Source organism: Peromyscus maniculatus, chromosome 6 (assembly GCF_049852395.1).
Source record: "Peromyscus maniculatus bairdii isolate BWxNUB_F1_BW_parent chromosome 6, HU_Pman_BW_mat_3.1, whole genome shotgun sequence".
NCBI classification, from domain to species: domain Eukaryota; kingdom Metazoa; phylum Chordata; class Mammalia; order Rodentia; family Cricetidae; genus Peromyscus; species Peromyscus maniculatus.
Genome location: NC_134857.1, coordinates 7,526,105 through 7,553,649, shown reverse-complemented (window position 1 = coordinate 7,553,649; position 27,545 = coordinate 7,526,105). Strand labels below are relative to the sequence as shown.

Genomic DNA, 27,545 nt, shown 5'->3' with positions numbered 1-27,545 from the left:
AGAAAACCTTCCGACTACATTTGGCACCCAATGTGGGGCATGAACCCATGACCCTGAGATTAATCATGCTCTACTGACTGAGCCAAAATTCACCCTGGAGTGACCCTAACTCTTCCATAGACATGCACAAAATAGAACACCCACACTAACAGTTTGAAGTAAGGGTTATGCCTCCCTCATCTTTGGATTCTCTACAAAATCTTAGGTGTATTAGGCACAAATATTTTTGTTAACCAACTGGTAAATAAGTATTTAAATAATTAGCTTCCATTTAAGTGGGTCTGTCATGATAACACAGGTTAATTCTCTTTCCTGTGTATCTTTTAAATTCATTTATTTAGTGTGTGTGTTCATGTGTGCAGATGTAGTGTGCATATGTGTGCATGTGTGTTGAGACCAGAGGTCATCCTTGAGCATGGTTCTTTAGGCTCCATTGCTTTTTTTTGAGACATGGCCTCTCTTTGGCCTGGAGCATGCTGATTGGGCCAGGCTGCTGACCAGTGAACTCAGTCATCTTCCTGTTTCTTCCTCTCCGCTGTTTGGATTACAGCTCCATGCCACCATGCTTGGCTTTTTTTTTACATGCATCTGAGGATCAAACTCAGCTCCTCATGCTTGTGTGGAAAGCACTCTACTGGCTAAGGCATCTTCCCAGCCCCAAGGTTCTCTTTTAAAGTTGTCATCATTTCAGTTACACTGGAGTTGTAACTAGAGTGACATCATTTCTCACACACTAGAGGTGTATGAGAACACCCCTTCCAACAAATCCTGGATGGCTTTGGGTGTAATGAGACTTTCTCTGTTCCACCAGCCAGCCCCCAAATAATGACATGGAGACTTGTTCATTATGAAAGCTTGGCCTTAGCTTAGGCTTTTTTAAAACTAGCTCTTATAACTTAAATTAACCCATTTCTATTAATCTGTTTTCTGTCATGTACTGCCCATCCTGCTTCCCTGTGTCTTCTCGAGTCTCTGGCTTTCTTCTTCTCCGAGTCCTTTCTGTCGCCAATAGTCCCTCCTAACCTCTTCCTAGCTATTGGCTGTTCTGCTTTTTATTACACCAATCACAGCAATACATTTTCACACAGTGCACAAATATCCCCCAACATTTGGGGATCATTAAAAATCCTTGCTGATCTGCCATCTTACTTGAATTTGCTTTTCTTTTTTTTTTTTTTTTGTTAGAAAGATGTAACTAGCTTTATAATTTAAGTTTTAAAGCATAAATACTTGCAGCTTAATCTGCACTGACAATGATTGTCGAAGCCTAGAATTCAACATTTACAAATTCTCATTCACACACACAAAATACACTATTATCACACAACTTGTGTCTTGAGAGAATCTTCTGCTTTTTAAATCTTTGGCCTCCCAGTCAATCCCAAGTTCAACCAACTTTTCCGAGTTCTGGTAGTTACCTGGACCACTGAGGCATTGCCACAAGACTTCTTCTCTTTTGAAACATCCTTTTTCTCTAGATATTAGGATAGCTACACCAGCTTTTTTCTTCTGTGGTGTATGTTGGTGTGGGATTATCTATTGCTTGATTTTTCATGGATGTGTTTAGCTTCTTTGGGTTGAATTTTCCCTTCTAGTGCTTTCTGTAGGGCTGGGTTTGTAGACAGGTATTGATTAAATCTGGTTTTATCCTGGAATATTTTGTTTACTCCGCCTATGGTGATTAAGAGTTTTGCTGGGTATAATAGTCTGGGTTGGCATCCATGGCCTCTTAGTGTCTGCATGAGATTTGTCCACGATCTTCTAGCTTTCATAGTCTCTATTGAGTAGTCTGGTGTTATTCTGATGGGTTTACCTTTATATGTTACTTGGTCTTTTTCCTTTGCGGCTCTTAATATTTTTTCTTTGTTCTGTGCGTTTAGTGTTTTGATTATTATGTGGCGAGGGGACTTTTTTTTTTGGATCCAGCCTATTCGGTGTTCTGTAAGCTTCTTGTATCTTCATATGTATTTCTTTCTTTAGGTTAGGAAAGTTTTCTTCTATAATTTTGTTGAATATATTTTCTGTGCCTTTGAGTTGGTATTCTTCTCCTTCTTCTATCCCTATTATTCTTTTTTTTTTTTTTTTTTTTTTTTTTTGGTTTTTCGAGACAGGGTTTCTCTGTGTAGCTTTGCGCCTTTCCTGGAGCTCACTTGGTAGCCCAGGCTGGCCTCGAACTCACAGAGATCCGCCTGCCTCTGCCTCCCAAGTGCTGGGATTAAAGGCGTGCGCCACCACGCCCGGCATATCCCTATTATTCTTAGGTTTGGTCTTTTCATGGTGTCCCAAATTTCCTGGACGTTTTGTGTTATGACTTTTTTGTCTTTAGTGTTTTCTTTGACTGACGAATCTATTTTCTCTATCATGTCTTCAGTGTCAGAGATTCTCTGTTCCATCTCTTGCAATTGGTTGGTTATGCTTGTTTCTGTAGTTCCTGTTCGTTTTGTCAGGATTTCTATTTCCAGCATTCCCTTAGCATGTGTTTTCTTTATTGTCTCAAATTCATTTTTCAGATCTTGGAATGTTTCTTTCATCTGTTTAATTGCTTTTTCTTGGCTTGATTTGATTTCTTCCCATTTTTTGTTCGTTTTTTCTTCCATTTCTTTAAGGGAGTTTTTTATTTCCTCTCTAATGGAGTTTTTCCTTTCCTCTTTAAGGGAAGTTTTTATTTCCTCTTTAAGAGAGTTTTTCATTTCCTCTTTAAGGAAAGTTTTTATTTCCTCTTTAAGGTAGTTTTTCATTTCCTCTTTAAGGAAAGTTTTTATTTCCTCATTGAGGGAATGTTTTATTTCTTCTTTAAGGGCCTCTATCATCTTCTTAAAGTCATTTTTAGGGTTGATCTCTTCTGTTTCTTCTGTCATGGTATGTTTAGGTCTTGCAGGTGTAGAATCACTAGGTTCTGATGTTGCCATATAGGTCTTTATGTTGTTGCCTGTATTTTTGCACTGGCGTCTACTCATCTTTTCCTCTGTGTGGTGCAGGTGGTGTCTGTGTCTGAGAGTGCCTCTCTTGTTCTAATTTTTAGTCTTGGTTTAGTAGGGGTTCTTGGTTAAATTGGTGCTATTGGGCTGTTTCTTCAGGGACAGCTGATTTCAGTCGGTGAATTATATACTTATGATTCTCGTGATCTGGTTTGGTGACTGGGTAGCGCCTTCTTCTGTGTTCCCAGATCACGTTTTGTTCATTTGTCAACTCCTCAGCTGATCTTGTTTCTTCAGACTTCAAACTGTAGGCATCTGAATCCTCTCCCAGATGGGTTTCAGCTGAGCAGGGTAGTCTCACCAACACCTCCAAGTTGTTGGGTTTCACAGGATCAGCAGTTGGGCCCTGGGTTGTCCCCAGATGGAGTGTCCAGACTCGCCCTGGTTCCGACCCACGGAGATAGCCTCTTCCCCAGGTGTTGGGGCTAGGGGCATCCCCGTTCCAAGCTGTGTCCGCCCCTCTCTGTCCCCGGGCCTGTCCACCCCTGTGGCCCACCACCACAGGCCCACCTGCGTCCACTTGTCTCCACCGCTGGGCCTGTATGTCCCTGTCAGCTGCTGCTGGGTCTGTCTACCTCTGCGGGCGGCCAATGGGCCTGTATGTCTCTGCTGGCTGCCGCCGCGGGCCTACCTACCTCTGCTTGTCACTGCTGCCGGGCCCATCCACCTCTGCGGGCTGCCACCGGGCCTGTATGTCTCTGCCGGTTGCTGCTGGGCCTGTATGTCCCTGTCGGCCGCTGCCACCGGGCCCTTCCACCTCCGCAAGTGGCCGACCTGCGTCCGCCTGTCTCCGCCGCGTGGCCTGTTCACCTCTGTGGGCCGCCAGGCCTGAATGTCTCTGTCGGCCGCCGGCGCCGGTCCTGTCCACCTCCGGCTGCTTATCTCCGCCGCCGCAGGGCCTGTACACCTCTGTGGGCTGCCGCTGGGCCTGAATGTCTCCACCAGCTGCCGCTGGGCCTAAATGTCCCTGTCAGCCACTGCTGCCGGACCCGTCTACCTCCGCGGGCCGCTGCCACAGGCCTGCCTGCGTCTGCTTGTCTCCGCCATCTTGGCTCTTTTTTTCCTTGAATTTGCTTTTCTATGGAGGTCAAACAGTTTTCATTATATTCTTTATTTGATTTTTTTTTGAGGTAAGTTCTCATGTAACCCTGGCTAACCTTGAACTTCTGACCATCCTGCCTCTAAATTTGAGTGTTGGAATTATAGGCATGTACCACATACCTAGCTTTTCATTATATTCTTGGATATTTGTGTTTTTTTTTTTTTCCTGAAAATTTTAGACTAGCTTTTTTTTTTTTTCCTTTCTGATATAAGGTCTTGGTTGTATATATAGCCCAGGCTGGCCATGAACTCACTCAGTAGCCCAGGAAGTCCTGAACTTGTGATCCTCCTAGTCTTCAATTATAGATTGTAACATGAATCTTAAAAGGTCTTATTAATAAAAACAAACCCAGTGCCAGTTATTGGGGTGAATGCTGGGAGATCAAAGCAGCAGAACAAGCCACAGCCACCTCACCTCACCAATTCCTCAGCTGATCGTGTTTCCTCAGACTGGAAGCCTCTGTGACCTTATTCGAATGGATCTCAGCTGAACTGCTGCTCAGAAGCCTTAAGCTTAAGCAGGCTCTAGTTCCTGGTCTTCATGCCTTATATACCTTTTTGCTTCCTGCCATCACTTCCTGGGATTAAAGGTGTGTGTCATCATGCCTGGCTGTTTCCAGTGTGGCTTTGAACTCACAGAGATCCCAATGGATCTCTGCCTCCAGAATGCTATGATTAAAGATGTGAGTGCCACCATTTTCTGACTCCTTTGTCTATCTAGTGGCTGTTCTGTTCTCTGACCCCAGATAAGTTTATTAGGATACATAATATATTGGGGAGCACAATAAAACCACAATAGATATAGGCTGCCACAGGTAGCATCTTAGGGTCTTTTCTTATCAGTATATGTATATGTATATCTATATATATTAGGTTTTATGGATTCTTTCTATTATTATCTGTCATATCTGTTGTAAAGGTGGAGTACTGGAGAACTTTGAGGGTTGGTCTTACAGGGCAGCCAAGGTCATTTGAATACATAGTCTTAAGTCCTTCATGTAGAGTCCAACACTCTGGGGGGGAGTGCAGCAAGCCTCTTGTGTGCCCCACATGAGACTTTCTGAATTCATACTTTAGGAAAAGGATCAGCCTTTGATTTCTTGTGTTTGTTGTATGTCAGTGGCTCTCATCTTGTAAGCCAAGACCCCCTCGGGGGATTGAATAGCCCTTTCACAGGGTCCCCTAAGACCATCAGAAACACAGATATTTACATTATGATTCATAACAGTAGCAAAATTACAGTTATGAAGTAGCAACGGAATAATTTTATGGCTGGGAGTCACCACCACATGAAGAACTGTATTGAAGGGCCATAGCTTTAGGAAGGCTGAGAACTCCTGTGTTGGTTTGGGCCACAGCTTTAGGAAGGCTGAGAATCACTGCTGTGTGGTGTTGGTTTGGGTCACAGCTTTAGGAAGGCTGACCACCCCTGCTGTGTGGTGTTGGTTTTCCTAAAGTCTTTGTTCAGTCTCTTATTTCCTGTTAGTTGTGGGTTGCAGCAATCAATGCTTGTTCCCTTGCATCTTTTTAATAGGTGGCTTCCCCTTATATCTTTTAAAATAGATGGTTAGCTTCAACTTTCTACTTCTTTACAAGCCAAATAAATTCCTAACAATCAAGGTTTCTTTAAGGGTTCACTATAGAGTCTTTAGGATGTTGAAGCATGGAAGACACAGTGCCTGCTGTGTGGGATTTGGGTTACACTCTGGGGCAGATAATTTTGCTGAGGGACAGGGTGACTAAGGAATGGTTTTCTCCACTCAGTAGGTCCCTCAGGCTAATCTGTGAAAAAGACAGTCTCAAAGTCAGGACATTTGTTTTTTTTTAGGTCATAATGAGAACCACTACTGCAAATCTGTGGGCTGTTTATGTCAACTCAACCAGTACATTCTTTCCCTGTGGGAGCTGAATTATATTTAGAAGATTGCTAGGTGGACATGGAATCTAAGGTTGTGTATTCAAGTATCCAGTGGTATCCTGGTCTGTCCACCCTGGTTCCTTTCCCAGTGACATTGTACCTGCTCAGCGAGACCCTCTTCATTCATAAGGCCTCTGCTTAGGGTTTTGTTTTCCCAAGAAGCCCTGACCCACCAGGCTAGGCCAAAATGATGGCACGTTTCATACAAATGGACCCCGTATCCAGTTCCACTCCGGGTCCCCATGGGTACAGCACAAACAAAACAAGAACCAAATCACCACACAAACAAACCAAGCTCCCCTGTGTGGGAGGAGACGCCCTCTGGCCAAGCCAGGAGGGTTCTTGTCAGGAAGGGAGTAAGATGAGCTGGAGGTAGGAGAGGGTTGTATTAATCCCGTTGTGGAAGCGGCTTGTTTACCTGGGAAGGTACTTCTGTGCCAGGATGACTGCACACAGACAGTCCAGATGCCCAAGGCAGCTGCAGACTGGTTCATCTCACTGGCTGTGACAGCTGCATGGCTCCACACCTGGGCCTTCCTTCTTTGGCTCTTTACATCCTTGACCTGGACATAAGCTCCCTTCTGTCTCTCACAGCCTACAGGGTCGGAATCCAGGCTTTGATGACTTCATATTAGCTTTAACCTGGCCTGTCCTCTTCTGGTGTGCTGTACGCACCTTGTGCTGCTTCCCAGAGGAGCTGTTACAGGGCCCTGTGGCAGTTAGGTTAGTGGGGGTAACCGGGGACAGTGGGGCCTGGACAGCATCTCTGTTGTCCTCTAGTGCTGCCGTCTGCATAGTAGTCACTGTAAGGATTTGTGCAGTGAACGAATAGAGGAAAGATGCTCCTCATTTGTACGATTGACGGCTTAGTCTCAGCAGGCCTCCTTTCCTGACTTCAGTGCGGGTTTTGCCTGCCCTGGGGATGGCCATACGTCGTCAGTACATCCATTTTGTGTTTAGTTTTCTAGTGGAATTGCTGGCACAGCCTCTCATTTCTCTTTTCTGTGGGACACAGGTAGCTCTTGATGAGGGGTGTGCCTCTGTGGACCAGCCTGCATTTCCTCCTCGGCCTTTTGTTCCCATGGTGTCCGACAGGGTCTCTAAGTTGGGAGCCCAGCAGTGGGACTACCTGGTTCCTTCCTGAGTATGAGAGCTTCCTTGAGGTTAAGAGCGTGGACCACACAAATGAGCCTTCTCTAAGATGGTGTCTGTGGTCCTTCACCACAGTCCAGCATGACTTCCAAGACTGTTTTGGGATATTAGACTTTACATTCATGAGAGCAGGGACCCTGCTTTTTTTACCCAACGTTGTACCTTCCTATCTGTGTGTATTTTGTGTTCAGTTGTGTTTGTTGACTGTAATGAATGGGTTAATCAATGTGGCTGAACAAGTTTGTCTAGAGGTCTATGAATCCTCAGAACGTATTATGTAAGATAATTGTTTTAGTTGTGGGAATTACTTACAAAGTTAAAAACAAAACAAAACAAAAGAGTCTCATGTAACCCGAGCTGGCCTTGAACTTCCTATGTAGCTAAGGATGACCTTGAACTCCTGAGGTCCTTTTCTGCCGCTTCCTCCCAAGTGCTGTGATTGTAGGTATGTGGCACTAGGCCTGGTTTATGCAGTGCTGAGGAACACACCTAAAGCTTTTTCTCGCTAGGCGAGAATGCTAGCAAGTGAGAGACACCGCCAGGCCATGTGTATATTTTTCAGTTAGAATACTACAATCAATGTGAGAAAATAGAAAAAGGTAAAATAAATCTTTCTGTTCAGGTGACACACGGTTACTGTTTTGGTTATTTCTCACAGATCCTTTTCTTTTTCACACCTCAGTGCCATGTCCATTTCTGCTGCCAGCCTGCTCCTTCACTGTCCTTTCAACCTGTAACCTGCTTCTCCCGTGCATGGGGCATGACTACGCCAACTTTCTCTTTATCTTTTGTGTGGATTGAAACCTCTGGCTCTTTGGCTTATCTTATCCTTGAACTGGAACCCGGAGAGTCACCAATCAGCTCATACTGAGCACTGTCTGTTCTACCCAGAAGCCTCTCCCTGGGCTTCAGCACTGCCGTTTCTGAGTCAGGTTTTATGCCATGGCAGGGAGTGTGGAAGCATCCTGACTTCCCAGCAATACTTACATGCTAGGATAGTTCTTGATAGTTCCACGACAGTTTTGCTAAGCTGAACTGGGAGATAGCGTGAATTTTCCAGTGAAAACACAGAAGGCAGCAGCGCTCACCTCTGAAGACATCCTGTGTCACTTGTACAGATCTTCATCATTGCCACAGGAGGATCAAGTTCATGTTCAGTTTCTGGTATTGAACTCCCTAAATTGTTTTTGCTATTGGCGTAAGAAATGACTATCATATTTGATGAAATCACATGGTATCTTTGGACATTTAGCCGCCTGAGGTAGGAAATGGTGTTGTCTTAATGTGAGAAAACCTAGTAGGTTAAGAACCGCCAGAGGCAGTGTGGTTTTCACTTGCTTCAGGATCCCGGGGCATTGTCGCTGAGGGATACTATGTAGATAGTAGGGGGTGGGGGTAGGGTGGGAGTGAGGTGATCCTAGCAGTTTCATTATTTTTCTTTTCTCTCTCCTTTTTTTTTTTTTTTTTTTTTTTTGGCTTTTCGAGACAGGGTTTCTCTGTGTAGCTTTGCACCTTTCCTGGATCTCACTCTGTAGCCCAGGTTGGCCTTGAACTCACAGAGCTCCACCTGGCTCTGCCTCCTGAGTGCTGGGATTGAAGGCGTGTGTCACCACTGCCCAGCCTTCATTATTTTCTAATAGAGCTGTGACTTAAGCTTTCAAAGTCTCACCGGTTGAAGAGAGTAGAATAGCAGTGCTGTAGGATGGTCATTTTTCACATTCTGACAAGCATTTGATCTTTTCTATTTCTTCTCACTCATTGATTAAAAATGTTAGTGTGTGTGTGTGTGTGTGTGTGTGTGTGTGTGTGTGTGTGTGTGTATGTATTTAAATTTAAACCTTTTGGAAACTTGTTGTTTCTACTCTTTTCCAGAATCTTTTCACTTCCTTTGTGCGTTTTCGGCACTCTTCCTCTACTTCTGTCTTTGTGAAAAAGTCTTTTCCTGTTGTGAATCTTACCTTTCACACAGAGGCAGGCTCCTTCACGCCTTAGGATCCAGAGACCACTACTCTCTCGAAACTGCCTGAATTGAATTGGGGATTTCATCTTTTCCTTTTGCTCTCAAGAATACTTGAATTATAGTTAAGCAGACATCAGTGAAGGCTGCTACACACAATACAAAGTGCAGGGAGAAATCTTTACAACAGCCAATCTGTTTGTGATAGGAAGGCCAACTCCCTTTGCCACAGTAGGTCGGAGGATCATCCTAGCATCATAGCATCTGCATAGTATCCCTCTGTCAATCTTCCAGTGTCCCAAAGAGTAGAAAACTGCTTAGGCAGCCCTGAAGAGACTGTTCTAAAGGATGATGTCTTTGTATCTATTTTTCTTTCTTTTAGAAAAAGATTTGTTTATTTATTATGTATACAGTATTCTGCCTGCACCCTAGAAGAGGGCACCAGATCTCATCACAGATGGTTGTGAGCCACCATGTGGTTGCTGGGAATTGAACTCAGGACCTCAGGAAAGAGCAGCCAGCATTCCTAACCTCTGAGCGATCTCTCCAACCTCGTATCTATTTTTCTTAAAGCATTTTATTTTCCAAATTTAGAAGAAAAGAGACTGTGGTTTGGGGTCTCCATTCCTAGAATGTGCCTGGATGGCACCTCACCATCCATAGCCTGAGATACCTTGAATATGCTGAGGTAGAAGGAAGGAGATGATGGGACAGGAGTGAGGCACTAGGGTTCTGGGCCACATGTGAGATGTGAGGGAATCAGGTAGCCTTTACTAGACTCTCCATGAGACACAGGAAATGTGCATTCTTCTCCCTCCTTGCATTACTCTCTCAGGACAGATAGGGTCCTACAATGCTTCTGAAACTTTGTGTCTCTGGGGTCTTGTTGGTAATGGAGAGTCTGCTTGGGTAAGTCTGGGGTGGAACATTTCCAAGGAGCCCCGACTCCTGGTCCACGGTCTGTGCATCTGATGGGGCTTTACCCAAAACATGTTATCCTGTGGGATATTAATATCCCGAGGCCAGACACTGCCCTCGAGCACCAGGGTGCCACAGGGGGAATAACATTTGAGACATCCTCAGTCACTGGCCTCCTCAGTACAGGTGTGGGGCCTCTAGGGTAATCATGTGTCCATTTCCCTAGGTTCAGTGTGGACCTCAGAGTGAGCATATCTCTTCAGTCTGGGAGCTCATCCCTACCTTTTTAATAGTGTTATGGATGATGGGTTGATCATGTTGCCAACCTCAGTTCTGGTGTGAGTCCCAGGGTGAGCATGCCTGCCTCCTCAGTTCTGATGTGGGTGAGTGGCAGTCTTGGGAAGCTGCATGGGTCTGCATTCCCACTTCCATCTCTCACTAGCTCTGTGACCCATAGACACTGCGGCAAGAGAGAAGGGCAAATGGGCCAAAGGGTAGAGACAGGAGCCTGTCTGACCACATCTCACCATCCGGCTGCGCCTCAGGGCCTGGATATCCCCTGTCTACTCCAAGGGTCTTCTGCCCTGGCAGATGGCTGTCTCTCTCCCCACCCCTTTTCGCTCTGCTTCCCAGCCTTAGAATTAGGCCCTCATGGGTATTGGTTATAAAGCCCAATGGTTAGGTCTTCATATTCATCTCATTTTAAGTTTTCTTACCTTCAGCTGTTTTCCCCCACTTTGCTTTAGAAAACCCATTTTTCCTTAAGTCTTTGAGACTTTCTAGAGAATTGATGTGTGTTTAGAAAATATGTGTATTTATTACATCTATTTTTTATGGTCTACTCTTTGGTACACCCTGCCCCGCTGTAGGCTTAGTGTGCCTGGATGTCATGTACAGACCTTAGTGGTGTTTTCTCTTCACCCTCCAGATGTTTATTCTTTTCAAGAAGAGGGACCTGTTTTGGATCCTCATTTGGCCAAACACTTAGCACACTTCGGGATCGACATGCTTCATGCGAACAGGGTGAGAACATTTTTGTCTCTAATTCTACGCTGTGTCTGTGATGGGTGGGTGGAGGGGATGGTCTCTGGTTTATTTAATATAGAATTCTACTGAAGTGCATCTTTACTTTATAGATTTTAATTGTTGCATTAGTTTGCTGAATTTAGTTGAATTTCCTAAAAGGAATGAGGGCTGCTGGGTAGTGGGTGGAGTAAACGATTGTAAACCTTGTAAACTTTGCTTCTCGTTTGTTCTAACTTGATGCCATTCGACGTGATGATGGAGCAGTTTTGCCTGTGAGGCCTGTGGTGTGAGGTTGTGTTTGCTCCCCTGCCCGGCCAGCACTCTGTATGCTCTCCTGCTGCTGGGCTTTCTCATTAATGCCCATCTTTCCACTTCCTCACCCTTTCCTTTCTTCCCTCTCTCAGATGGTTCCCTTCCTCCTCCCTCTCCCCCTTACCTGCCTTTTTCGTTTACTGCAGGTCCTTTGTTGTCCCCTTGTCTTGCTACTTGGGTTTTGTTTGTTTGTTTGCTTTTAGTTTTTGTGAGGGTCTCATGCAGCCTGGGCTGGCCTCCCACTATGTAGCTGAAAGTGAGCTTGAACTTCTGATCTTCCTGCCTTACCTCATGAGTTCTGGGATTACAAGTGTGCACCACGCCGAGGTTATGTGGTGCTGTGTAACTGGCTGTTTTATTTATTCTTTACTCTTTTGACTCTTTTGGGGGGCCTGCCACCCAGCTCCCAAATAAATGCACACACGGAGTCTTATTCTTTCTTATGAATGCCTGGCCTTAGCTTTGCTAGCCAAACTTTTCTTAACTTAAATTATCCCATCTACCTTTTGCCTCTGGACTTTTACCTTTCTCTATTTCTCTGTGTATTTACTTCTTATTTCATGTCTGGCTGTGTGGATGGCTGGCTGGCCCCTTCTTTTCTTGCTCCTTCTTCCTCTCTCCCCAGATTTCTCCTCCTATTTATTCTCTCTGCCTGCCAGCCCTGCCTACCTTTTCTCCTGCCTTGCTATTGGCCATTCAGCTCTTTATTAGACCAATCAGGTGTTTTAGGCAGGCAAAGTAACACAGCTTCACAGAGATAAAAACAAAATGCAACATAAAAGAATGCAACACATCTTTGCATCATTAAACAAATGTTCCACAGCATAGACAAATGTAACACATCTTAAAACAATATTCTACAGGAGTGCTGGGATGGAACCTAGGACTGCATTCATGCTCTGCGAGCGTTTGAGGTGCACCCTTCATGTGTTTGTTGTGCCCAGATCGTAACCCCCAGAGAGACCACCAAGGACGAGCATACCAGAATGCAAAAGCAAGGTTTATCTGTTACAAGTCATGACAGGGAACTCAACTCAAGCCATCTCAAGTGAGGCAGAGAAGAGTTCCTCTTTCTTGGGGAAGTTAGTTTTTATAGGCAAAACCCATAAAATTTCTTAGAGGGGAGGGGGTTAGTACGGGTCCATCCTTGATTGGTCCAGTTTTTCCCGGGCCTGGACTTTATCTTATTCTAGCTTGTCTGTTTGCCCTGTCAGGAGTTTTACAACTCCTCTCCGGGGTCTGGTCATGTTATCTCCGGAGAGGGGCATCTCATGGTTAATTGGTTACCATCAGACATTCTGACTCTGTTCTTTTGTTCCTGGGGCTGGCGCCATCATTTCTGGGGACTTGAAACTGGCCTGGGTCTATCTATATTGAGATATCTTTGTCTAAGGCCCCCTTTTTGAGACAATAGAGTGAAGGTCTTGTTGTGCCTAGATCGCATCCCCAAAGCCACCACTGGAGACTTTAGGTACAGAATGCAAAAACGTAAGGTGTTTTCTAAGTTTACAAGCCTCCAGGGAGGCTCTTCCAAATCTCTCACTCACAGCAGAGAGGTTGGAAGGAGCACTCCCCTTTCTTTGTGAGGCTAGTTCTTAAAGGCACAGACCATATAATTTATTTTAACCCGCCTCCCTTTTTAGTCTTTTGGTCGAATATCCTGACTGTGTTTTCCAAAGTCCCTGTAGCAGATACAGCCACCTGGGGAAAAGGAGTCTAAGTTCTTATCTACACTTAGGAATCCTGGTTTAAGCTTCTCTTTGTCTGTAGGGGATAGAGTGGGGGGTTTTACTGAGGTATCACATGTTGACTTCTTTTTTCTTATGCCTCCTATCTCTTTCCTTCTTGTTCTTTCTCTTTCCCAAAAAAACTAAACTGTGGTGTGAGGTTGTGTTTGCTTCCCTGCTGGGCCAGCACTCTGTATGCTCTCCTGCTGCTGGGCTCTTTCTCATTAATGCCCATCTTTCCACTTCCTCACCCTCTTCTTTCTTCCCTCTCTCAGATGGTTCTGAGAGACAAAACAAAACAAACAAAAACCCCAAACCTTTTCATGTTTTAAAAAATTGTGGTAAAATATACATAAAATTGTTCTTTTAGCTAATCTTAAGTATACTGTTTTGTGACATTAAGTACATTTACATTCTTATGTAATCATCATTGTCTCAATATTTTTAAATAGATTGTTCATTTTCCCCATGTAATTTGAGGAAAATGGCAGAAACAACTATTGCATTAGAAATAATTCATGGACATAAGTTTTGATTGTGAATCCCCTTTAAAGCCCTGTTCTTTTCTCTCTCTTTCATGATGTCTCAGACAGAGAATGGGCTCCGGGACAATGACATCAAGCCAAGAGTCAGCGAGTGGGAAGTGATCCAAGAGTCAGGGACTAAGCTGAAGCCGATGTATGGACCAGGGTACACGGGCCTGAAGAACCTGGGGAACAGTTGCTACCTCAGCTCTGTCATGCAGGCCATCTTCAGCATCCCAGAGTTCCAGAGAGCGTAAGTGGGCCCCACTGCTGATAGGCCACTGTGCTGCCAGTCTCTCTGGGCTAGTCCATCCTGTGTGATGGGGAAACCCATTGCTATTGCCTTGGGGATTCTGCTGCATCCTCCTGAACCCCCGGGACAGTACCCTAGTACTACAGATGAGGTGAGAGGAAGAGTGCTTGGACACTGAGCAGCTCCACAGTCAGCCATCCTCATAGCACACCTGCCAGATCCTTTCTGTAGCTGGGCCAGTAGAGGGCTAGTGACCTGTGTGGTCAGCACTCATTCTCCAGAGGAGAGTTCTGTGGAGAACTTTAGGTTATTACTTTTTATTACTTGGAGTGTAGTTCCCAGATAGTGGCCTGGGCTGCTAGGTGTGAGTCTGCAGTAAGGAAAAAGTGGACATTGATCAAGCTCCTAGAGACTGCTGAAGTGATTTGATATCACTACATCTTATATGGGGCATGTCATATGTCCAGTTTGTTGGGTCTGGAGTCACACAATAATGGGGGACAGACCACCAAAGTCTATTATACCAGAAGCAAACTTTATTTCAGAAAAATAAAAATAAAAAGTTAAAATTAAAATAAAACACTGCAGAGCACAAAAGCTTATCAGCTAGCTGAGACCACAGCCAATGTTGGAATTCTGGAGCTGTGGCAATGGAGGTGGATACTGGCCCCCTTTTATAGTATCAGGCATTGGGTACATGCTAGGAGTCACACAGAAACATCAGGCATAAGGTACATGCTGGAAATCACGTAGAAACAACGATTAAAAGTTAACTTTGGTCCAGGCAGTTGTTGGCTATAAGGGGCAAGAGGGTTAAAAGTTCACCCCTGGCTGTTGACAGAGGAGCTGCTGTAAAGCAGACAGCCATTGTTAGCAGTTAACCTTTAGAGCTGATGACTGTCAGCTTTCATCTCTTAAGCTTATAATTTGATATTTTTATATTCCTGGACCCTTCATTCTCTCCTTGAGTTATATGAGAAGCACTTTTAGGTTTATATTTAGATATATTTAGATGACATCTAAAATAAATCTAGAATGTTGAACTTGTGACTGAACAGTAAGTAATCATTGTCTTACCAGCTTATTAGAACTCTATTAAATGTAAAACTCTGAACTGTTATATCATAGAACAGGAGAACAATCTGAAACATTTTTTTATAATCTAAGTTATTTATTTATATCTTTATAACTTATATTTATATTTATATCTTAACTTATATTTATATTATATTTATATCTTAAATCATTTTTTGAGATCCTCAAAGCTTATAAGCTTTTATATCCTCAGACCTTTTTCTAGACCCATATTTAAACCTTTATGATTTATTTAAACTTTTCTATCTTAGAACTTTCTCTTAAACATGAGCTAACAAGCTGGCTATAGATCTGGTTGTCTAATGCTGTCAAGCTGACAAAGTTATAGCTAGCCTAGCCATCAGTACTATCAGAGATCTGAGAAGGATAAATTATATCTGAGTGCAGACCAAGCAGCTTCCAATTCTATAAATGACAGAGACCAGTCCATACCCAGATCTCCATAGTGTTGGAATCACAAGTATCAGAACATCATCATCTTCTTCGCTCATCAGGCCCATAAAGCAGTTTTTTCCTGTGGAATAGGGAAACGGAAGACTGATCTTACTTTGTCCAGACAAAAGGGTGCAATCAATTCCAGTGTCATGCTGCTTGTCCACAGTCTGGGCTGGGCCCTAGGGGCAGGCGTTGCATTGTGGCATCTTGCCCTGTGGTCTGTGTTGCCATAATCCAGGCAGAGACGTTGTGGTACCCCATATGTAGGCTTCTTTGGAGACCTTTGGTCACTGCTAGGGTCTGGGGGTCTGTCTGATAGAATAAGCTTTTAGATCAATGCTTAAATGCCATATTCTGCAGATCTCTGAAGTATGAGGGCTGTCCAGGTATATCTGAATAGACAAACTTTGTTTCTATCTTGAAAATGTATGCAAGGGACTAAGTAAAGCTTATCCCTATAAATAATCACATTAGTACTTACCATGACCACAATTAAAGAACTTGATTATTTATGATTGTTTATTTAGTTGTTTTCTAACAGTCTACAATAAGTAGCCTTAAAAACAATGATTTTGAAATGAATCTTTTCTAGTATCAAATACAGGTTCAGTAAAGAAACCAAAGCAAAATACCGGTATAACAACATTAATATAACTCAGTTAATCTAAATAGCTTAAGTTTAACAAATTTAGCAAAGACAAGGAGCTAGACAACATTCTTAGGCCTGAATGTACCTTGGGTAAGGAGAACATTTTCCAAATCAATGGTTTTCAACTTTTTCAATGCTATGTTATAACTGTAGTTTTGCCATTGTTGAATCTCAGTGCAAACATCTGACATACAGGTGGTCCTAGGCCACCCCTGTAAAAGGCTTTTTGTTTGTTTGTTTGAATCCTTGAAGGGTCTAGACTCATGGAGTCCCTTTGTCTACGTTGTTGTTGTCTTACTGCATCGTAAGAAATGAACATCCCAGTTTCTGGTTAGTATTTGGTATTCATGGCTGTGACTTAAGTTTTAGTTTTTTATTTTAAGCCCAAATACTAACAATATAGAGCATTTTATAAGCTGAAAATGTCCCATAGCCTTATAAACTTAAATATTTTAAAAACTGTTCTTAAAAAGATTAAGATCTCTCGCCGGGCGTTGGTGGCGCACGCCTTTAATCCCAGCACTCGGGAGGCAGAGGCAGGCGGATCTTTGTGAGTTCGAGGCCAGCCTGGGCTACCAAGTGAGTTCCAGGAAAGGCGCAAAGCTACACAGAGAAACCCTGTCTCGAAAAACCAAAAAAAAAAAAAAAGATTAAGATCTCTCAAATGTCTTTTTGCAATATTAAAAAAAAAACCTTTTTTTAAATTTTTTTATTTTTTTTACTTAAAGAAGGGGAGAACATGGCATAACCATACATAATCTGTATAAAGTAAAACCAAGCTCCAGAGTGCAAACAATCTCAAAGTCCAATATCTGGGATTCATTTCTAATTCTTTTGGTTCTTTTACTTAGAGGTGTGGATCATTTTTTGGCCCTAGCATTTCTAACACTGTTGAGATCCGTCATTGCACCTGGACTCTCTTTGGCACTCTAGCCCTGCCATGTATTTGTAATCCTTAGTTGTTGTTTTTTTTTTTATGATCCTTTATGTTTTTTAAACCATTATCATCTTATCATCTTATCATCTGCGTGACTCTTAAATTACAAAGTTTAGCTGTCAGAGCAAGGTACTTTTTTTTTGTATAAAAGCATTGAGGTGCAGCTTTAATATTTATCAAGTACTTTATTTATTAGACATATGTAGCCATTTATTTAAATTTTCTAGAAGCTTGTTGTTGAACATTTGGCAATGACATAAATATTTAGGTGTAAATCTCTACGTCAGCCTTTGTTAATCTGAATAGATCTTTATAACCTTAGTAAAAGATGGCTGCCCAAAGCCACGTGGTTGTTTAAAACATGTTTTTTTAAAACAAAAATTATATGTACATATATGCATACAGTGTTCTGTTTGTATGCATGTCTGCACACCAGAAGAGGGCACCAGATCTCATTATAGATGGTTGTGAGCCACCATGTGGTTGCTGGGAATTGAACTCGGGACCTCTGGAAGAGCAGTCAGTGCTCTTAACCTCTGAGCCATCTCTCCAGCCTGTGTACATATATGTATATATCTCTATGTTTAACATACACATTTTGTAGTGAAGAATCATTAGCTATTTTTAAAAAGAAGAAAATCAACCAGAATTAACCTAATATGGTCAAATTTTAAATTCAGTATTTGTAGGTATGAGAAACCATAACCAACATAGTTTATATCCCCTCTGGCCTTTTTTGTTGTTGTTGTTGTTTTCCACACAACATAGAAATTTTTACCAAAATCTTTCTTGTGGTTTCACTCAGTAGTCTACAATATATTGTATGGTTACAATATTTTAGATAGGAACAGAAATATATGCATATACCATAACAAGACTAATTTTAAATTTGTATTAACATTGTACTAATGTGAAACATCTGAAACCAGCAGTAGTTTTTTTAAAAATAATAATTGGATCTAAATTTATAAGCATATATATGTATAATTAAATACAGTTCATATATATATAATTAAGTTTAAGCCATATATGTGCATATATATCTTAAACAAGAGTCGAATTAAATATATATAACCATGTATGGAACTTTAATTATAAGCCCTTTGTCATAAGCTTAAGGCCAAATTTTGTTATAAATTATATGGATTTAAATCATATTTCAAAAGCAATTTATAAATCTTGAGATATGAGTGTATAGTATAAATTTAAAATATTATTCTTATTATTTACCTTTATTATATCAGACCTAAGGACCAGAGCATCCAGAGGTACATTTTAAGTTTGGGCAGCAAATAAGGGCTGCAGCCAGTATATAGTGAACAAAGTTGACATGGACATTTAGAAATAAGCATTTAGTGGCCACCTTCACGCATTCAAACCAGACAAAACTTTTCTTACTTTCCTCAGCTGAGTTTTTAGGGGTGGGGGGAGGCGGCAGGGTGTTCCTGCTTCCCTGAGAGATCATCCAGGAGAAGCACTGGCTGGCAGTGGCCCCCGAGGTGCCTGGCCTCATAGTCTCCTTTGTCCTCCCCTGCTGGGCGCCTCCTCCTTGGTATTCCGGGACTGTGGTACCTGCAGTGGGGAGGGGCAATCTTCTTCCTGGCTGCAGGCTGCTCCCAAGACTGGAGCAAGCTCTACTGCCTTGGGAATCCTGGACTCCTGAGGCAGCAAAGGGCAGGGAAGGGTGGCAAAAACCCCCTTTACGTTCCTGACATCCTGGAAATGAGAAAACACAGCCTGAAAGGGGCCTGAGGCTAGAGGACCTTGGCCCAGGGTAAACATTAATTTACTGACAGTCATCACAAAGAGACTGACCACAGGTGACAGGACAAACAGAACAGAGGAGACATTCACAAGGCAGAATGCTGTGCTCAGGGACCTCGGAATGCCAACCAGTCCGGAAGGGCTGCAGATAAGCAACCGAATGGCCACAAGAGGGTTTGGAGCATCCTCCTTCCCCTCCAGCTCAGAGGTCACTGGTGTGTCCACCTACTCTTACTGAGCTCCAGTCTCTCCTGACACCAGAAACCAGAACCAGAAACCTACTGATGGGCCAAAACCAGTAGAAAAGCTTGCCAGAGACTTGGGGTGCCCCCTGTCCAGAATCAGTATTTCTAGAGTTCCCCATACCGGCCACCAAAATGTTGGGTCTGGGGTCACACAATAATGGGGGACAGACCACCAAAGTCTATTAAACCAGAAGCAAACTTTATTCCAGAAAAATAAAAAATAAAAATTAAAATTAAAACACTGCAGGGCATAAAAGCTTATCAGCTAGCTGAGGCCACAGCCAATGTAGGAATTCTGGGGCTGTGGCAATGGAGGGGGGTACCAGCCCCCTTTTATAGTATCAGGCATGGGGTGCATGCTAGGAGTCACGTAGAAACAACTATTAAAAGTTAACTTTGGTCCAGGCAGTTGCTGGCTATAAGGGGGAAGGGGGTTAACAGTTAACTCCTGGCTGTTGACAGAGTTGCTGGCTGTAAAGGAGACAGCCATTGTTAGAAGTTAACCTTTAGAGCTGATGACTGTCAGCTTTTATTTGTTAAGCTTATAATTTTATATTTCTATATTCCTGGGCCCTTCACAATTGTTTTTATGATAGCTATCATGTATCTGAGTTGGAAAATTTGACTCTTCAGGCAGACTCTCTGGGCACACCGATTTAGGGGGCTTCCTAATTCCACAGGTACAAGGTAGCCTGTAGCTAGAGTTTTTCGGCCTTGCCCACAGTCAGGACAAATCTTTGTCACCTGCCAGTCCCACAGCCGCTCAGACCCAACCAAGTAAACACAGAGACTTATATTGCTTACAAACTGTATGGCCGTGGCAGGCTTCTTGCTAACTGTTCTTATAGCTTAAATTAATCCATTTTCATAAATCTATACCTTGCCACGTGGCTGGTGGCTTACCGGCGGCTTCACATGCTGCTGGTCATGGCGGCGGCTGCAGTGTCTCTCCCCTCAGCCTTCCACTTCCCAGAATTCTCCTCTCTCCTTGTCCCACCTACTTCCTGCCTGGCCACTGGCCAACAGTGTTTTATTTATTGACCAATCAGAGCAATTTGACATACAGACCATCCCACAGCACTTCCCCTTTTCTTTTTTTAAAAAGGAAGGTTTTAACTTTTATACATCTCTAAAGCCAGCTTGGTATATTTGGGAATTTGGACGTAGCTTTTCTTACTACTTCCTGCTGGAGGGGGGCGCTGTATCTTATGGGGACACAAAGAAAATTTTAGGATCATGGAGTAGTCCATGAGACTGTATTGTCTGAGCCAGTTGCCTTGAAACGATTTTGGATGTTGAATCATCTGGGCCATAGTGTCATCAGAGACCTTTCAGGTGGTCTTGGCTGGTCAAACCTGATGTATCTTAATCTGGAACAAATCCATAGCCTCTGGCTTTCTGTAGAAACAAAAGCAGAGCCTCTTTTTTAAAGCAACATATCCTTATAGCCAAATTTTGAAGTTAAGGTACCTTTAAAATATACATTTTGGCATAACTCAACAGCTTTTGCCATCAAATGTTTTTCTTCAGTTACGAATATCAAAGAGAACATAATCCAGATTCTCTGTGTGGTAGCCATCTTTATGTGGCTTATATTTTATATTTCCTTGAACCTATTGCTTTAAACTGCAGCCTTTTAAGCCTGAAATGGCGCTGTGGCTGCTGGCTCCACCCACTTCAGCTTCCCAACATGGCAGTGGTACGTTTTCTGCCAGCTCTGGGAGCCATCAACTCTCAGAAATAGTGGGTCTATGCTTCTTATCAAAGCAGCGTGTAGCCCAGAAACCTCTTTTTGTTTTGTACTAGCAAAGGCTAAATCCACCATGTAGCTTAATGTACCACTTGCAAAGGCCTCATTCCTGCCATACTGCAGGTCAAGCACACACGCCAGGAACCCGCCAGTAGCTCAAACCTGCAGGCTGCCGCTCATTTGAGAGAGACAATTAGGGAGCTGTTTTTAGCTCCGTTTTAGAACCTTTTCTCAGGTTTTAGGTGGAAACTCTTGCCCTCTCGTTGGGCGCCATTTGTTGCCGGAGGGCGGCCTCTTCCCTGTGCCTCCCCACATACGTTGCTGTGTCTGTGGACATTTTCTGCATTGGGTTGTGCTTAGGACAGGAAGCCTCACAGCCCAGGATTCTAGAGTGGGCAGGTTTCCACACTGGGTTCAGTGTGGGAGAGGACATTCGTGTTGAGATAGACGGACCAGCAGAGAGCATGCCGGGAACGGCACAAGGTGGTATTTCTCCCACATGGAGCTGAAGCCCTCGTGGTTACATAGGGTATGTTAGGTCGGATAATCACCTTTTTCCTCTCAGAATTTGAGTACTTAGCCGTTCATTGCTGTTTTCTGGCTTTGAAAATATGTTGTCTGTTTTCCACATGTACTTTTCCGCTTTCCAGTAAAGAATGAGCTATGTTATGTTGTGTGTGTGTGTGTGTGTGTGTGTGTGTGTGTGTGTGTGTGTGTGTGTGATTCAAGAGTAAACTCAGGGGTCTGGTATCTGGCCTGAGGCAGCACACCAAGGCAGACGTTCGGTAATCAGTGTAAGAACATAGTTAGGAAGGTGTTCTATCCCATGAAGGTAGGGGAGAAGGCAGTCATGGGGAGACATCCCCAACAGCTGGGTGGGGGGTGGGAAAGAGGGGCAGGCAGTTTGAAGTTTTAGCTTGGAGAACTTTTTCATAGGCATGTACTATGGATCATATTATTTTCATAAATTCTTACCCATGTTTCTGTCTTTTATCATCTCTTGAGTATGGACTAATGTAAGTTTGTCTTACATGATGTATACTTTAAGGTTTGTTTCTGAAGTGCTTGTAAAATGCCCTTCTAGAAGGTGGCATATAATTATTACTTATTTTAAATTATAATAGAAGAAACTTGTGCTCTTTCAAATTTCAACATTTTTAGTGCTTTTTATGCAGGAATTTTTTTTCTACATTGTGAAGTTTGACAAATAATTAACTTTGTACATGTTTTCTTTAATGAATGTTTAGCTCATGCCTGGGTATTGAATATAAGATTTAAACCTCTCTCTGTTCTTGACCAGTTGGCCTCATTGCTTTGGGCCTTTGATGGTGTAGTACGTGGTGGCAGTAATGTGTGTGGAGGAGACGCATTCATGTCATGGGTGCTTTGTGTGGTGTGGAGAGGTCCCACTGTCTGCTCTGAAGGGACTTCCCCAGGGATTAACTTCTTCCCACTAGGACCCACCTCTTAAATGTGCTCCCACCTCCCAGTAATGCCACAGGCTGGGGAACCAGCTGTGAACATGTGGCCGCTGGGGACAGGCATCCAGGAGTGGCAGTGCATTCCCTATTTGGTTACTGGGAGTCATTTTTGAAAGTGGCAATGTGACATTTTAGTGTGTAAACATAGCTCTCATCTCAAAAGGAAGAGAGATAGCTTATGCTTGAGTCAAATGTGAGTGACGCTGTGAACAGCATGTATTCAGGTTGCCCCAAGAGACATGCTCACTGTGGATTGGTCACATGAGATTCTGTTAGTTACAGCACAAAGAAGGTCATAAATCAGAGTGTTTACCAAATGCGTTGCTGGGAACCACAGGCAGACAGGTCACAGAAAATCTGCCGTAGATATTGATACTGTCTGACGTCGTTTTAGCTTTTGGATTTGTGGAAACTAGTTGTCTAAGAATACATTTTTTTTTTTTTTTTTTTTTTTTTTTTTTTTTTTTGTGTTTTTTTTGTTTTTTTTTTTTGTGATATATATTTTTTTATTTTACAATACCATTCAGTTCTACATATCAGCCATGGGTTCCCCTATTCTCCCCCCTCCCACGCCCTCCCCTTACCCCCAGCCCACCCTCCATTCCCACCTCCTCCAGGACAAGTCCTCCCCCGAGGACTGTGATCAACTTGGTAGACTCAGTCCAGGGAGGTCCAGTCCCTTCCTCCCAGACTAAGCCAAGTGTCCCTGCATAAGTTCCTGGTTTCAAACAGCCAACTCATGGAATGAGCACAGGACTTGGTCCCACTGCCTAGATGCCTTCCAAACTGATCAAGCCAATCAACTGTCTCACCTATTCAAAGGGCCTGATCCAGCTGGGAGCCCCTCAGCCTTTGGTTCATAGTTCATGTGTTTCCATTCATTTGGCTATTTTTTTTCAATAATTGAGTAAAACTGAAATTTATTATATGCCACAGTCGTCCTAGGGACCTCCATGCTATATATATATATATATATATATATATATATAAAACCTCTATGGTTCTATGGGTTGTGGTCTGATTGTTCATTTTATATCTAGAATCCACCAATGAGTGAGTACATACCATAACTGTCTTTCTGGGTTTGGGTTACCTCACTCAGGATGATTTTTTTCTAGTTCCATCCATTTGCCTGCAAATTTCATGCTTTCATTGTTTTTCTCTGCTGAGTAGTACTCCATTGTGTATATGTACCACATTTTTTTCATCCATTCTTCCGTTGATGGGCATCTAGGTTGTTTCCAGGTTCTGGCTATTACAAATAGTGCTGCTATGAACATAGCTGAGCATGTATCTTTATGGTATGTATCAGCATTCTTTGGGTATATGCCCAAGAGTGGGATGGCTGGGTCTTGAGGTAGTTCGATTCCTAATTTTCTGAGAAACCGCCATACTGATTTCCACAGTGGTTGTACAAGTTTACATTCCCACCAACAGTGGAGGAGTGTTCCCTTTGCTCCACATCCTCTCCAACATTGGTTGTCATTGGTGTTTTTGATCTTAGCCATTCTAACAGGTGTAAGGTGGTATCTCAGAGTCGTTTTGATTTGCATTTCTCTGATGATTAAGGATGTTGAGCATTTCTTTAAATGTCTTTCAGCCATTTGTAGTTCTTGTTTTGTGAATTCTCTGTTTAGCTCTTTAGCCCATTTTTTAATTGGACTGTTCAGTGCTTTGATGTCTAGTTTCTTGAGTTCTTTATATATTGTGGAGATCAATCCTCTGTCAGATGTGGGGTTGGTGAAGATCTTTTCCCAATCTGTTGGGTGTCTTTTTGTCTTATTGACTGTGTCTTTTGCCCTGCAAAAGCTTCTCAGTTTTGAGAGGTCCCATTTATTAATGGTTGTGCTCAGGGTCTGTGCTGTCGGTGTTTTATTTAGGAAATGGTCTCCAGTGCCAATGCGTTCAAGAGTGCTTCCTATCTTCTTTTCTATTAAGTTTAGTGTAACTGGATTTATGTTTAGGTCTTTGATCCACTTGGACTTGAGTTTTGTGCATGGTGACAGATATGGATCTATTTGTAATCTTTTACATATTGACACCCAGTTATGCCAGCACCATTTGTTGAAGATACTTTCTTTGTTCCATTGTATAGTTTTGGCTCCTTTGTCAAAAACCAGGTGTTCATATGTGCATGGATTAATGTCAGGGTCTTCAATTCGATTCCATTGGTCCGTATGTCGGTTTTTATACCAGTACCAAGCTGTTTTTATTACTATAGCTCTATAGTAGAGTTTGAGGTCCGGGATGGTGATGCCTCCAAGGGTTGCTTTATCGTATAGGATTCTTTTAGCTATCCTGGCTCTTTTGTTTTTCCATATAAAGTTGAGTATTTTTCTTTCCAAGTCTGTGAAGAATTGTGTTGGGATTTTGATGGGGATTGCATTGAATCTGTAGATTGCTTTTGGTAAGATTGCCATTTTTACTATGTTAATCCTACCTATCCATGAGCATGGGAGATCCTTCCATTTTCTGATATCTTCTTCAATTTCTTTCTTTAGAGATTTAAAGTTCTTATCAAAAAGGTCTTTCACTTGTTTAGTTAGTGTTATCCCAAGGTATTTTATATTATTTGTGGCTATTGTAAAGGGTGATGTTTCTCTGACTTCTTTCTCAGCCCTTTTATCATTTGTGTATAGGAGGGCTACTGATTTTTTTGAGTTGATCTTGTATCCTGCCACTTTACTGAAGGAGTTTATCAGCTGTAGAAGTTCCCTGGTAGAGTTTTTGGGGTCACTTATGTATACTATCATATCATCTGCAAATAGTGAAAGTTTGACTTCTTCCTTGCCAATTTGTATCCCTTTGATCTCCTTTTGTTGTCTTATTGCTCTAGCAAGAACTTCTAGTACTATATTGAATAAATATGGGGAGAGTGGACAGCCTTGTCTTGTTCCTGAATTTAGTGGTATCGCTTTGAGTTTCTCTCCATTTAATTTGATGTTTGCTGTTGGCTTGCTATAAATTGCTTTTATTATGTTTAGAAATGTTCCTTGTATTCCTATTCTTTCTAAGACCTTTATCATGAAGGGGTGTTGGATTTTGTCAAAGGCTTTTTCAGCATCTAGGGAGATGATCATGTGGTTTTTTTCTTTCAGTTTGTTTATATGGTGTATTACATTGACTGATTTCCGTATGTTGAACCATCCTTGCATCCCTGGGATGAATCCTACTTGGTCGTGATGGATGATTGTTTTGATGTATTCTTGGATTCGGTTTGCCAATATTTTGTTGAGTATTTTTGCATCAATGTTCATGAGGGAGATTGGTCTGTAGTTCTCTTTCTTTGTTGCATCTTTGTGTGGTTTGGGTATCAGGGTAATTGTAGCCTCATAAAAAGAGTTTGGTAGTGTTCCTTCTGTTTCTATTGTGTGGAACACTTTGAAGAGGATTGGTATTAGTTCTTCTTTGAAAGTCTGGTAGAATTCTGCACTGAAACCATCTGGTCCTGGGCTTTTTTTAGTTGAGAGACTTTTGATGACTGTTTCTATTTCTTTAGGGGTTATTGGTCTATTTAAATGGTTTATCTGGTCTTGATTTAATTTTGGTATTTGGTATTTATCCAGAAAATTGTCCATTTCTTCCTGGTTTTCCATTTTTGTGGAGTACAGGTTTTTGAAGTATGATCTGATGATTCTCTGGATTTCCTCATTGTCTGTTGTTATGTCTCCCTTTTCATTTCTGATTTTGTGAATTTGGGTGTTCTCTCTTTGCCTTTTGGTTAATTTGGCTAGTGGTTTGTCTATCTTGTTGATTTTTTCAAAGAACCAACTCTTTGTTTCATTGATTTTTTGTATTGTCCTCTTGTTTTCTATTTCGTTGATTTCAGCCCTCAATTTGATTATTTCCTGGCGTCTATTTCTCCTGGGTGAGTTTGTTTCTTTTTGTTCTAGAGCTTTCAGTTGTGCTGTTAATTCATTGGTATGGGATTGCTCCATCTTCTTTATGTGTGCATTTAGAGCTATGAATTTTCCTCTTAGCACTGCTTTCATAGTGTCCCATAAGTTTGGGTATGTTGTACTTTCATTTTCATTGAATTCTAGGAACTCTTTAATTTCTGTCTTTATTTCTTCCTTGACCCATTGATGTTTCAGGTGGGTATTATTCAGTTTCCATGAGTTTGTGGGTTTTCTATAATTTTTGTTGTTATTGAGTTCTAACTTTAAGGCATGGTGGTCTGATAAAATACAGGAGGTTATTCCAATTTTTTTGTATCTGTTGAGATTTGTTTTGTGTCCAAGCATGTGGTCAATTTTTGAGAAGGTTCCATGGGGTGCTGAGAAGAAGGTATATTCTTTTGTGTTAGGATGGAATATTCTGTAGATATCTGTTAGGTCCATTTGAGTCATAACATCTGTTAGGTCCTTTATTTCTTTGTTAAGTTTCAGTCTGGTAGATCTATCTTTTGGTGAGAGTGGTGTGTTAAAATCTCCCACTACTAATGTGTGGGGTTTGATGTGCGTTTTAAACTTTAGTAGTGTTTCTTTTATGAATGTGGGTGCTTTTGTATTTGGAGCATAAATGTTTAGAATCGAGACTTCATCTTGGTGGATTTTTCCTGTGATGAATATGTATTGTCCATCCTGGTCTCTTTTGATTGATTTTAGTTTGAAGTCTATTTTATTAGATATTAGGATAGCTACACCAGCTTGTTTCTTAGGTCCATTTGCTTGGAAAACCTTTTCCCAGCCCTTTACTCGGAGGTAGTGTCTGTCTTTGGAGTTAAGGTGTGTTTCTTGTATGCAGCATATGGATGGGTCCTGTTTTCTAATCCATTCTGTTAGCCTGTGTCTTTTTATAGGTGAGTTGAGACCATTGATATTGATGGATATTAATGACCAGTGATTGTTAATTCCTGTTATTTTTTTGGTTGTGTTGTGTTGTCCTTCTGTGGTGTATGTTGGTGTAGGATTATCTATTGCTTGATTTTTCATGGATGTGTTTAGCTTCTTTGGGTTGGATTTTCCCTTCTAGTGCTTTCTGTAGGGCTGGGTTTGTGGACAGGTATTGATTAAATCTGGTTTTATCCTGGAATATTTTGTTTACTCCGCCTATGGTGATTAAGAGTTTTGCTGGGTATAATAGTCTGGGTTGGCATCCATGGTCTCTTAGTGTCTGCATGAGGTTTGTCCATGATCTTCTATCTTTCATAGTCTCTATTGAGTAGTCTGGTGTTATTCTGATGGGTTTGCCTTTATATGTTACTTGGTCCTTTTCCTTTGCAGCTCTTAATATTTTTTCTTTATTCTGTGTGTTTAGTGTTTTGATTATTATGTGGCGAGGGGACTTTTTTTTTGGATCCAGTCTATTCGGTGTTCTGTAA

The 27,545-nt window shown here is 42.1% G+C and overlaps 1 protein-coding gene across 2 annotated transcripts in view; it reads left to right on the top strand.

Moving 5' to 3' along the window:
• Usp13 (ubiquitin specific peptidase 13) overlaps positions 1-27,545 on the top strand; it is a 129,510-nt gene that overhangs the window by 50,303 nt on the left and 51,662 nt on the right. For both annotated transcript variants that reach the window (XM_016000308.3, XM_006971129.4), the window contains exons 7-8: positions 10,953-11,047; positions 13,679-13,866. In XM_016000308.3, coding sequence (XP_015855794.1) covers positions 10,953-11,047; positions 13,679-13,866 — 283 coding nt within the window. The remainder of the gene's footprint in view (positions 1-10,952; positions 11,048-13,678; positions 13,867-27,545) is intronic.